The 13615-nt window shown below is 36.8% G+C and overlaps 2 protein-coding genes across 2 annotated transcripts; both read right to left on the bottom strand.

Annotated features, from left to right (window-relative positions):
* Positions 1–407: 407 nt before the first annotated feature.
* LOC142239066 (retinol-binding protein pinta-like) lies at positions 408–1804 on the bottom strand. The gene is made up of 3 exons (XM_075310832.1): positions 1425–1804; positions 855–1227; positions 408–779 (listed from the first exon to the last, which is right to left on the bottom strand). Exons 1-3 carry the CDS (start codon positions 1721–1723, stop codon positions 522–524), a joined length of 930 nt encoding a protein of 309 aa, XP_075166947.1. The 5' UTR covers positions 1724–1804; the 3' UTR covers positions 408–521.
* Positions 1805–7456: 5652 nt separating this feature from the next.
* On the bottom strand, positions 7457–11157 carry LOC142241525 (alpha-tocopherol transfer protein-like). Its single transcript, XM_075313305.1, has 3 exons — positions 10856–11157; positions 7810–8182; positions 7457–7742 (listed from the first exon to the last, which is right to left on the bottom strand). The coding sequence occupies exons 1-3, from the start codon at positions 11155–11157 to the stop codon at positions 7485–7487; spliced, it is 933 nt and encodes a 310-aa protein (XP_075169420.1). The 3' UTR covers positions 7457–7484.
* Between the last annotated feature and the right edge of the window lie 2458 nt (positions 11158–13615).

Genomic DNA, 13615 nt, shown 5'->3' on the forward strand with positions numbered 1-13615 from the left:
TGACAAAATTTTCCATAAAAATAAATTTTTAACAAAACTCAATTTCTTTGAAAATTTTAATAAATAAGTTCTCTCTTTTTGTAGATGTAATCCCGTGCAAGCTAACACGTTTTTCACTCATTTACAATTTAAAGGAGGGGTAATTCATTCATTCGATAAACAGTTTTTATCTAACATTGATCAAAAACTTAAAAAACTGATATTTAAATTTGGTAGATTTGTGGTAAAATTTTCTTCAAATTTTGGTAGATTATTTTTGGCCTGAAAATATGCAGAACATTTTCTATAGTAGGTAAACTGGGTTCCTCTCTTAACTGTTAATTTGATTGATTTTCGATGATAAAATACTTCTTAGGTTTATATCAATTTAATTTTAATATAACCACGACTTTTAAAACACACAAAAAAACTTTCAAATCATTTATTCCTATTATTTATATTTAACAAAATGTGTCTCATTATGTGCCACATTTTATGCCACTTGAAATTCTCAACGATAATGCTGAATTGGGCTAAAAACATCAATCGACATTTAATTTACGGAATGAACCATCAATACCAAATAAACTATCAAAATCAATAGCTTTTCCGAGTCGTAGCTTCTCATCGGTACCATAGTCCATACTTCTTTTGAAATAATCTCGATATTCATCGATTTTCTTCTCCCATGCGACAACGATTTCCTCTATTGAACCATTTTCACCACCATATTCTTTGGGTAAATATTTCAGGGGGATTTCCTTCGTTAGCAAATCTATTTTATTGCCATGAATAAATAGCTAGAATTTTTTATAAAAAAAAAATTAATTATTTATTATATAAATATTTTAAACAAATGTGTTTAATTCACATACCCTACTCTGTTGCTTGGGTGACAGCATAGGTTTGATCATATTAAAGAGCGGTTCAAATCCCCTCACCGTATTAATAAAATGTGAAGCTTTGGGCCTTAAGGGTACAGCTTCTTCATCATACACTGTCATTTTCTTCATTATGGACGGAGTCCATTGCATAAAATGAGACATAGTGGACTTTTCGAAATCTCCAACGAATACAATGCCATTTACTAGGGCATAATCATCCTCGTAAAATTGAATTTCTTGCAAAGCATGTGCAACTCGCATTATTTCTTCGGCGGTGTATTTATCGGTGGAATAAACGCCAGCACGCATAAATGAAATTCGTGGTCCATTTCCATGTAAAGGTGTAGGTAAGTAAAGGAAGAGTCTGAATGAGAAACATAATAGGATACATTTTCAATATTGATAACTCTTGAATAGGAATGTTTGAGTTGGTAGCACTTCCAGTCGGTTACCCAGTACTATAGACTTGACTAAGTGGATATCATTTACCAGGTTTACCCAAAACTGCTGCTTTATAGCAAATCCATTTCGAATAACTTCAACTTCAATTCTATGGCTTACCCCAATCTCAAAAGTTCTCTAAATTTTGGATCATCCACATCGGTGGGAGCAAACAATTCCGGATATTTACTTCTCATGGTAAAGAAGCGATCAATTTTACTCTTTGCTCTTTCCAAACTGTATTTGCAACCTCTCAAAAATGCTACCAGAAATTGATCATCCATGTTTGCCTTCAAATGAGGCTGTTGTGTGATCCATTCTTTGAGAGCTGTCAAATCTTCCACAAGTCGTGTAGGTGTTTCACCAATTTTGGCTGCAGCCTCCTGTAAGTCTTCAGGCAAAGGTCTAACGTTGACCATTTTGAAATGTTTGTGAACAATAATCGCGCAGAAGTGAAATGAACCACTAAAATGTTACTATAGCCAATGTTGGCTTAAGTAGTCTAACAAATTCAATTTTTTTATCAAAGAAATAGAGCAATATAATTTGTATGATATCGATATATTAACATCCATGTCGTTGGGAGTAGAAGAAACATAGCTCTCTTGATATCAATACATTATTTTTCTTCTTTTCGATAGAAGTTTTCTTTGTGAAGCTCTTTACACCCTCATTTACTCATTTTTCGCTAGCTATAATAAACCCATAAATTTGTATATTTATTGTTATTTTTCTTCTTTTCTTTAAGTTAGATTAGATTATAGTGTCAAAATTTCATCATTCAGTTCTTAATGAATTGCAATTCTTGTCGAATTTGTAAAAATCGTCATTACTTAAGGTCACGACGAAAAGCTTGTGAACATTTCTTATCGCGCACGCACGTTTATGCGGACACAGGGTGATTACAAAATATTAAAAGACGAAGAAACTTAAAGCGCCAAAAATGAGATAACAAGTTTATCCAAACACAACTAACTGATTTAGTTTTCAAATGCTTTATTTAGGACCGTACCTGACCACCAAAAATTACATGTACCCCCAAGGTTAGGTTAAAGTGGCAGCCCGATGAAGTTTCAGGCTCACTTAGACTATTCAGTCCATTGTAATACCACATTTAACTAAAAGTACCTATTACATATGGGCACTTCTAGTTTTAACCACTAAACCTTCTCTATTATTTTCTTTTGTTGAACCAACCAGATTGTTCCAGAAACATTAACAGACTGCTTAAGTTAACGTTTTCCAGGTCCGTCAGTAATCTAAAGTTATATGCCCCTAAAATTTGCTTACGCCTTACACAAAATGCGGGACACTCACACAAGAGGTGTTTAATTGATTCCTTTTCCTCCGCATCATGACAGCTCATACAATAGTCATTATACTTCGCGCCAATAGTTTTTGCAAAATCGCCTATCAGGCAGCTACCCGTTATAGCAGATATCAGGAGTGATATCTGACGTCTTGAGAACACTAGCATATCTAGTGTGCGGTTCAACTTTAAATGGGGCCATATTTGCTTGGTATCGTTACAACCCTTGCAATTCTCCCATCGAACATTTGCCATCATGACAGCCTTCTCACGCAGTAAGAGCTTGCAGGTAGCCAGAGACATACCAACAGATTCTAGTTCCCCTGGAATATGTAAGGTAGTTCCTAGCCTTGATAACTCTTCCGCTTCGCAGTTCCCCGGTATGTTCTTATGGTCAGGCACCCATACTGGGTGAATATTGTACTGCTCAGCCATCTCGTTGAGAGATTTGCGGCAGTCGATGGCCGTTTTCAAGTTAAGGAACACAGAGTCCAAGGATTTTATTGCAGGTTGACTGTCTGAGTATATATTAACATTTTTTGGAACATTACTTCTCAGCCAATTCGCCACCTCTCTTATTGCTAATATTTCAGCCTGAAAAACACTACAGTGACTAGGTAATCTTTTCGCTATTCGAAGTTCCAGATCTTTAGAATATACTCCGAAACCCACTTGTCCATCCAATTTGGAGTCATCAGTGTAGAAATCTATATATCTTTTATTCCCCGGGGTCTGCGTACATCACGCCTCACTGTTGGGAATTAGAGTTTCAAACTTTTTGTCGAAAAGTGGTTTAGCCAGAGTGTAATCCACTACGTTAGGCACATCTGGCATTATTTTGAGGACCGAACTGTGACCGTACATTTTTTCCGACCACAGCGATAGCTCGGTTTAGCCAGAGTGTAATCCACTACGCTAGGCACATCTGGCATTATTTTGAGGACCGACCACAGCGATAGCTCGCGCAACCGCACAGCCGTTGTTGCAGCTGACTCTTTGGCCAAAATGTCTAAAGGCAATAGATGCAGCATGACATTAAGGGAATCTGTTCCTGTCTTACTGAATGCGCCTGAGATACACGCCATACGCTGAACTTTATCTAGGTTAGGTTAGGTGGCAGCCCGATGTATCAGGCTCACTTAGATTATTCAGTCCATTGTGATACCACATTGGTGAACTTCTCTCTTAGCACTGAGTGCTGCCCGATTCTATGTTAAGCTCAATGACAAAACTTTATCTAAACCTGTCGGTTGCTGAAGTGCCGGCCACCAGACTACAACACCATATAGCATTATAGGTCTAACCACTGCCGTATATAGCAAATGCACAATTTTCGGCTTTAGTCCCCACTTTTTCCCTATTGCCTTTTTGCACGGGTACAAAGCTACCGTGGCTTTCCTCGCCCTTTCTTCAATATTAGGCCTAAAGTTCAGCTTCCTGTCCAGAATGCCAAAGTATTTTGCACACTCACCCAAGGGAATTTCAATACCCCCTAAGGATATGGGCTTAACCGTGGGAGTTTTGCGATATTTACAGTACATGACTAATTCTGTCTTGGCAGGATTTACTCCAAGACCATTCTCTTTCGCCCACTTCTCAGTCATCCGGAGGGCTCTTTGTATAACATCTCTGATTATGGATGGGAGTTTTCCCCAGACTGCTAGCGTCACATCGTCTGCGTATGCCACCGCTTTTATCCTTCCTTTTTTCTACGGAAACCAGAAGGTTGTTTATAGCAACATTCCAAAGAAGAGGTGATAGAACTCCTCCTTGGGGAGTGCCTCTGTTCAAATACCTTTGTATGTTTGCTTGTCATAGTGTGGCTGAAATACGTCTCCTCATTAGCAGTTCATCTAGCAGCCTAAGTATACCTGGATCAACATTCAGAGTTGCCAGTCAATTTAATATCGAGCTCGGTTGGACGTTATTGAATGCCCCCTCGATGTCTAGAAATGCCACGATTGTGTATTCATTGACAGATAGTGAGCTTTCGATAAAGCTGACTAGTTCAAGCAAAGCGGTCTCAGTAGACCAGCCCTTCGAGTATACATGCTGTCGTTTCGAGAGCGAACTTGAATCGACGCTAGTTCTAAGATAAATGTCTATCATCCTCTCCAGAGTCTTACGTAGGAATGAGGATAAGCTTTGGTACCCCCAAAGAATGAATACATTCGCCTAGAACGAAATTTTAGACAAAAGAAATTCCCCTATGTTTTAAAGGAAATTCTTTAATCTTTTTTATTTGCTTTTAGTGAAATTCAACAGAAAACTTCGTTTGTCTAAACTTTCGTTCATCAGAAAAGAAAACTCTTCTTTCAAAGCATGATTTTTTCGGAAGATACTATAACGAGTTCTATACTCCACAATTACTCGATGAATATAACAAATTTGCCATGGGATGGAACCTTCCTCCTCCTCCCTATACTCTTTATCCGTGATGTAAATGAGAAAATCCCCAGATTCTGGTCAGTCTGTCGGAACTGAAGTTGTTTGTATGCGAGGCTTCGCCAGTTCTATAATATTCACCGCGGCAGCCCTACTCTCTGAATATTGTTATTCCTCTTCCGGAAGAGATGTTCCAATTCAATTGCAATGGACTCCAAGAGAGATCAGTGAAATCGAAGATTTTATGCATTTTAGGCTAATCAAGGTAGAGGTAGTCCAAGAGACAGATCTATTTGCCACCCTAAGCCATTATAGTGAAAATAATGTGCTGTGCAAAGATCGCAGCCGAAAATTGAGGTTGAGGGACTAGCTTCAATAATAAAATGATTCGTAGAGTTCAGGCATCTCACATGGAATATACGAGGGCAACAGTCAAGTAAATTGTAATGGACTCTGTAAATTGTAATTGAAATATTCGAGAGGATCGTGGATTTTAGAAACGGAAACCAATCAAAGTTCTGGCGATGCATAAGGCAAAGCTGAACACCACCTGTCTATATGCGATACCACAATATATTGCGAAAGGACCGTACCAATAATGGAGATGAGGCCTTGTATCATAATATACCGTTCCGGGCAGTACACACCCATATCGCCTATGTCAAAGAACAGTGACTCGTACATGGAAGGAATGGGGGTAGAAGTCAAGTCTGCCGAAATATACACAAGTATCGATTCCGATAGTTGGGAACTCTGCCGTTCTGGAAAGAGCATAGTTGTTCGTTCCAATTCAATTGTCAAGGACTCCTTAAAGAGACCACTGCACTTCTGAGTGCTGCCTGATTCTATGTTTGCATCAATGACAAGGGACCTCCGAGTCAGAATGGCATTTCACATTACGGTGAAACCACCCCGTATTGACCTATCTCAACTATATCAGATAAATATGGTGTTACCGAAATATGGACGCATACGTGTAGATTCCGCCAGTTGGGATATGTGCTGCAGATTTAGACGGCAGTTCTCCATCTCTCTAACCCGTCGTCGCGAGTTTCGGTACACGAGCATAAGCAGTTCGCAGACGAACTCCATCATACTAAACTCGCTGATTCTGAAATCAGGGATCTGAGTCTATTAATGAGTATGAAAATCGCCAGATTTTACGATATATGTATCTCCACAGAAGCAGCGTGAATCGCTTGATGAGCATTATCGTACTAACCACGTGAGGAACAGCAACTTGATATGCTGTCGTTTTGCCAGAATCATCTTTAGCGTCGCCTGAACCGCTAAAAACTTAAGTTGTCAAACCGTCATTTCACTGGGTTCAGGCCAACTCCCCATTATTCTGTTCATTGGATCAACTTCCTGATAAACTCCGAATGTCAAACATTCATAGGTTATGGGATTTTGCAAAATGCACCGGTGCAGATGGAGTTCCGGGACACAAGGAGCCCGCAGACGAGCTCTTTTTAGAGAGATGGAATTTCGGGACACAAGCAGAAGCAGCTCGCAGACGAGCTCCATCGGGCTAGCCCTGTTGATCCTGGAATCAGGGAACTGAGGTAGAAGATAAAATGATATTTCGCCAAAGTTGACGTAAAAATCCCCCGATTCACGGCAAACCTCCACTGATGTAGCGGAACTCGCGTGATAAGCTTCATGGTATTAACCCCGCCGATCGTAGAATCAGCGAATTTAATTTATTATATTAGTATTATAGTACGCCAGACTGCGCCGGCTCCCACTTGAGTGAGCTACCGCCCCCTTTTATATTCTTTTTAGAGAGATGCTAGTTCCAGGACACAAGCAGAACTAGTTCGCAGACGAGCTCCATCGGACTAATCCAACTGATTCTATAATCAGGTAACTAAATCTAGAGACAAATACAATAGATTGCCAAACTTATCTTAAAAATTGCCTAACTTATCGGCAATCACCACTAATGCAGCGGGACTTTCGCGATGGACTTCATCGTACTAACTTCACTGATCCTAGAATCAGAAAACTAAACGATTGGTAAGATCGAAGTCGAATAACACAAGCGTAACAAATGGCTAGAACCCCTGAACCAGTGCTAATAAGGAACGTGTTCCGAAGATATTTTTTTCGGTATCTTGAGAAAGACCAGGACAGCCCTTAGTCCCATACGTGATCTTCGAACGATACTCCAAAATTTATCACATTCCACGTTAGCTATGTCATCAACAAAGCCAAAGCACCCATACTTGATTCCCAATGCTGCAATCGGATATCACTCTTCAATGAAAGACAGATAGAAGTTTACAATCTGTCTGTAAAAACTGAAAATCTATCACTCCTATTAAGTCGTCAAGGATGTCATCTCTTCGAGAATGTGGAAAATACTATGAAACCTATTACCATCGCCTGGAAACTTATGTTTTACCCAATTCGGAGTTTCATTCCCACACTAATTCAGTAAATAATAACAAAATACTAAAACTTCTACCACTTCCAAAATTTATTTAATCTACATCCAATTTACGAAATGAACCCTCAATACCAAACATACTATCGAAATCTATAGGTTTGCCAGGACGCAACTTTTCATCCGTACCATAAGAAGCATTATTCTTGAAATAATCACTATACTGATCCAATTTGTTCTCCCATTCTTGCATTATTTCCTCAACTGAACCATTCTCGCCACCATATTCCTTGGGCAAATATTTCAGAGGTACCTCTTTGATTAATGAATCAGTCTTATTGCCATGAACGTACATCTGCAAGAAAAGATTAGATTAGACTTAGTGAGTGCATCAAGTGGTTTTGTGATAAATATAGACTTACTCTACTTTGATTTTTGGTCGATAACATTGGTTTAACCATATTGAAAATTGGCTCAAAACCTGTAGGAGTATTGATTAAATGGATTGCTTTCAGACGTATGGGTATAGCTTGCTCCGAGAAAGCTGTGGTCTTTTTCATCAGCGATGGTGTCCATTGAAACATATGGGCCATGGTAGCTTTAGCAAAATCACCAATGAAGACAATACCATTTACAATGGCATAATCATCGTCCAAAAGACATAATTCTTGCATGACATGAAATACTGCCAAAACTTCGTCCATGGTGTATTTATCGGCAGGATATAGACTGGAACGCATGAAACAGATGCGTGGTCCTGTCTCATTGAAGGGAGTGGGTAAGTACATCCACATTCTGTAAGAAATAAGAAAGCAATTTTATTTGTAATGTCTAAAAATATTTTAGCAAAGAGAAGAAATGTTTTAAAAATGCTATAATCCCTGATTTCTTAATATTTCAGAGTTAAGGCAAACAAAGTCCAAGGATAATTTTGGAAATCCAATATATATATACGATCTTTTAGCAATGCCATAGAGATATTGCGGTAAACAAAAAAGGGTGATACGGTCAAAATTTGGTCAAGGGAAAACGCGTGTAAATCGGTGAAATCGTTTATTTAAAAAATCAAATTAAATTTCTTTTTCAAGTTCAATTAGTATAAAATTCAGGAAAAATATTCAGTTAGGCTTTCGCTTTTCCAAATCCGAATTGCCGGGCCTCACGCTTGACACCTGCCATCAGATTTTGTACAGCCACCTTTTCCACCTTCTTCGCCGCAGAAAGCCAGTTTGCCTTGAACTGCTGCTCGTCCTTAGCAGTTTTTTGGTCTTCTTTAGGTTCCGCTTGACAATAGCCCAGTATTTCTCAATTGGGCGGAGCTCTGGCGTGTTGGGAGGGTTCTTGACTTTGGGAACCACCTGCACGTTGTTGGCGGCGTCCCACTCCATGGCCTTTTTACCGTAATGGCAAGATGCCAAATCCGGCCAAAACAGTACGGAACAACCGTGTTTCTTCAGGAAAGGCAGCAGACATTTATTCAAACACTCTTTCACGTAAATTTCTTGGTTGACAGTCCCAGAAGCTATGAAAATGCTGCTTTTCTAGCCACAGGTACAGATGGCTTGCCAAACCAGATATTTCTTTGCGAACTTTGACAGTTTTATATGCTAGAAAATATCTGCTACCTTTCCCCTTCCTTTTGCCGTATAAAACTCCTGTCCCGGAAGCTGCTTGTAGTCGGCTTTGACGTAGGTTTCGTCGTCCATTAGCACGCAGTCAAACTTCGTCAGCATCGTCGTATACAGCCTCCGGGATCGCGCTTTGGCCGTCGTATTTTGTTTATCATCGCGATTTGGAGTCACTACCTTCTTGTAAGTCGATAGTCCGGCTCGTTTTTTGGCTCGATGCACGGTTGTAGACGATACACCCAGCTTATTTGCGGCATCTCGGAGAGAGAGGTTAGGGTTTCGCTTGAAACTATCGGCAACTTTCTTTGTCGTCTCAGCGGCTTCCGGTTTTCGATGTCCCCCCGATCCAAACTTCCTGGCTGTCGACAAACGTTCCCTAAACACTTTAATTACATTTGTAACGGTTGATTTGGCAACTTTTAGCGATTTTGCCAGCTTTGCGTGCGAATAGCTCGGATTTTCGCGATGGGCGAGCAAAATTTTGATACGCTGCTCTTCTTGCTTGGACGGCATTTTGACAACTGAGGAGTGAATTCCAAAATCAAAATAGGTGCAACATTCTACACACATACACCTTCAAAATGAGGGGTGTTCAGGTTTTTTAAATGCAAAATTGAAAGAAATGCGTCAAGTTTATATTGACCAAATTTTGACCGTATCACCCTTTGAACAGATTGGAACCCGCTAGTCAAGGCTAGTAAATGTTCAAAGATCGCACGGAACAACAAAGGATTTTAGACAAATAAATTTATCATCTTCCTTGTTAAAGGTTATAGAGAGGATTTTAGATGACCACATAAGAACTCAACTGAGCAAGAAACTATCAATCTGTTAACATGGGAAATCTGGGGTGCATCACATAGAGAAATATATAATAGGATATATAAAATACACATATTTGTAAGACAGGCGCTATGAAGACCACAGCCCCTGTATTGATGGAAGTCTGGCCATTCGATTTGCACATACACTTGCAGATATACCGAACTTCTTGCCGAGCGTTTTAGAGAGGTAGTTTTTCAGAAGCGATAACAACTTCTTCATCGACAGTCATGCAGTAAAGGCCTTGGGTAATGTGGAGAGGATGTTGGATCTCTTCGGCAAGTTGCGAGCAATCCAAGGAGTGTAGCTTCAGGAGCATATTCGCACTCACCAACTTCAGCAACTTTAAGGAAGACGGATAAATGGAAGTTCTTGAGTAACTTTGGGAAGAAGAATGTGGGAAAATTATCTTGAGAAATCACAATGGACCTATAGTAGTCTAAGTGGACATCAGTTCGATCCAAGAATTGTCTACAACCTCTGTTAAAGTAACCTAATATTCAAAAATGTATTGGGAGTTAAGATACAAATAACGAAGAAACTAAATTTAATCACTCCAGGAAGGCTGTGTGAACCCATTACAATATTTTTACTCCCACACGTTGCTCGAAAGTGGCTCTGCGCTATTTTGGCCTATTAAAAGCCGTTAAAACGCTTGAAATGATCTACACTTGGCACTTTTTAACGCCAACTTTACACTCCAAAGTTCCCCCAAACACCAAAGGATTGTAATCCAAGGCTTTTGTGGCCTTTTAAATGCATTCCTAGTTGATCCGTGCTCAGTGCGATCATTCTAAGTCCTGTTGGAATGTTCATAGACTGCGACCGAAATGTTTTTCTGCTCAGGGATTTTTCCCCTCATTGTCCTTGCGCCCAAATGATAATTTCATTCTAAAGTTATTGATAATTGATTGTGAGGGATGCTAGTTGCAAAAGCTGTGACAAATTTGTTTATATTTTGCATTTAGAAAATGTGGCACTTAGAAAATGTGGCACTTTTTAATTCAATTTTACTTACCCCAATCTCATGATCTCTCTAAATCTTGGACTGCATACGTCTGTTACTCCGAAAAGCTCGGGAAATTTACCTTTTAATGTAAAAAATTTATCAATTTTCGATTTGGTCTTTTCCAAGCTATATTTACAGCCACGCAAAAAAGCCAATAGTAGTTGATCATCCGTATTGGCTCTCAAATGTGGCTGTTGAGCAATCCATTCCTTGAGGTTAGCTAAATCGTCAGCAATACGCGATGGTACTTCACCCAAAATTTCCTTTGCACACCTTTGCAGTTCATCGTTAAGCGGTCTAATTTGAGCCATATTAACGTGGTAGTTTCGTACAGTTTACTGTTTAAGAAATAATTTGAATTTAACCATTTTGCTACTACACATATGAAACTGAAATGAAAATTATCTTTGGACAAAACTGACCTAATAAACATTTCGATAGGAATTTCGATAATACGAATTTTTTATACAGTGAAATCTCTCAGAAGTGGACACTCCAGAAATAGCAAATTGAAAAAGTTATTTTATAAGCCTTCTTGCTTATGAGAATGGTCTGAATACACGCTTGCCATACACATTGTCATAATTTTTTTGTGGTACTTCAGTCGGACAATGTACTCTCCAGTATGATTTGTGACAAATACCTAAAATTTGAAAGATTTTTTGTTCAATGCTTTCATTATACCACAATTGATATCCTGAAAAGGATAATGGACATTAAAGACAAGAGTGACTCTGCTGGGGATGCTACACTGCAAAAAAACCTTACTCGGTTCCAAAGATTTTGTCTTTACTTTAAAAAAATTGGTATTGATTCCGAGCCAAAGAAGCGGAGAATACAAGTAAAGATACTTTTAAGACACAATTCTCTTTTAAATTTAGGTTTTGTGTACTTGCTTCTAGGAAGCAAATTTTAATTTTTCGCTTTCTCAGCTTTTTTTCTTCATATGCTATCAAAGTCCTTTAAAAACGAGTTAACGGCAACTTTATTTTCCAAATTAGGACTCGACTTCCAGTAGAAATTATGCTATGTTTGAAGTAAAAAACTTCTTTAAAATAAAGTGTTGAAAAACATGTCCTATATTTGAACGATTTTTTGCTTTGTAGTCAAGATGCCAAAAGACAACAAATTTAAAGACAATTTCATTAAATTTAAAGAATTTTTCTGAATTATTAAAGTCAAGTTGACCTTAGCCTATAAATTTTTTTCTTTCATGTTAAGATACCCATTTTTAAGTCAAATCACTTATAAGGACAATACGACTTCATTGAACAGTTTATCGACTTTTGGACAAGGAAAATAAGTTTATTTTAGAGAAATGCGTCTTCTATGCTAAGCAAAATTTGTATTCGTATTTTAAAGACATGAAATCTTTGACCTCACGCCAATATTTTTTTCAGTGTAATATCTAACAATCACGGTTGTCGAGCCAAAATAATCTTCAAAAAATTAAAAAAAAAATTCCAAAAAAAACTACCAAATAAAAAAACCGTATTTGCAGTTTTTTTTAGCAAATTGTTGTTTTAAAGATGTTGACTTTACAATGACTTTATAGGGAATTTAGTCAACATTTTATATTATAGAAAAAATTGTTAAAATTTAATTTCTACAGATAAATTTCTTTTCAACAGAAAATGTTGTAAATAAATTGTTCTTAGAGAAAATATCAAAAAATTGTATTCCTATAGATAATTTTATCAAAATTGTATACCTATAGAAAATTTTATCAAAATTTTATTTCTATAGAAAATGTTGTTAAAATTTTATTTCTATAAAAAATGTTTTCAAAATTTTATTTCTATAGAGTTTTTTTCAAAATTTTATTTCTATAGTAAATTTCATTAAAATTTTATTCCCATAGAACATTTTGTCAAAATTTATTCCTAGAAAAAATGTTGTCAAAGTTTTATTCCTAAAGAAAATTTTGTCAAAATTTTATTCCTATAGAAAATTTTGTCAAAATTTTATTCCTTGAGAAAAGTTTGTCAAAATTTTATTCCTAAAAAAAATTGTCAACATTTTATTCCTTGAGAAAATTTTGTCAAAATTTTATTTCTAGAGAACAGTTGTCACAATTATATTTGTAGAGAAAATTTTGGCAAAAAGTTTTCCTAGCGAAAATGTTGTCAAAGTTGTATTCCTAGCGAAAATTTTGTCAAGATTTTATTCCTAGAGAAAATTTTGTCAAAATGTTATTCCTATAGAAATTTTACAATTTTATTTCTATAGAAAATTTTGTCAAAATTTTATTTCTAAAGATTTTTTTCAAAATTTTATTTGTATAGTAAATATCATTAAAATTTTATTTCTATAGAACATTTTGTCAAAATTTTATTCCTAGAGAGAATTTTGTCAAAATTTATTCCTAGAGAAAATGTTGTCAAAGTTTTATTCCTAAAGAAAATTTTGTCAAAATTTTATTCCTATAGAAAATTTTATCAAATTTTTTTTTTACTTGAGAAAATTTTGTCAATATTTTATTCCTAGAGAACAGTTGTCACAATTTTATTTCTAGAAAAAATTTTGGCAAACAGTTTTCCTAGCGAAAATGTTGTCAAAGTTGTATTCCTAGCGAAAATGTTGTCTAAATTTTATTCCTAGAGAGAATTTTGTCAAAATTTTATTCCTATAGAAAATTTTGTCAAAAATTTATTCCTATAGAAAATTCCGTCAAAATTTTATTCCTAGAGAAAATGTTGTCAAAAGTTTATTTCTAAATAAAATTTTGCCAAAATGTTATTTCTAGAGAACAGTTTGTCACAATTTTAT

This window comes from Haematobia irritans, chromosome 5, assembly GCF_050003625.1.
Source record: "Haematobia irritans isolate KBUSLIRL chromosome 5, ASM5000362v1, whole genome shotgun sequence".
NCBI lineage: Eukaryota > Metazoa > Arthropoda > Insecta > Diptera > Muscidae > Haematobia > Haematobia irritans.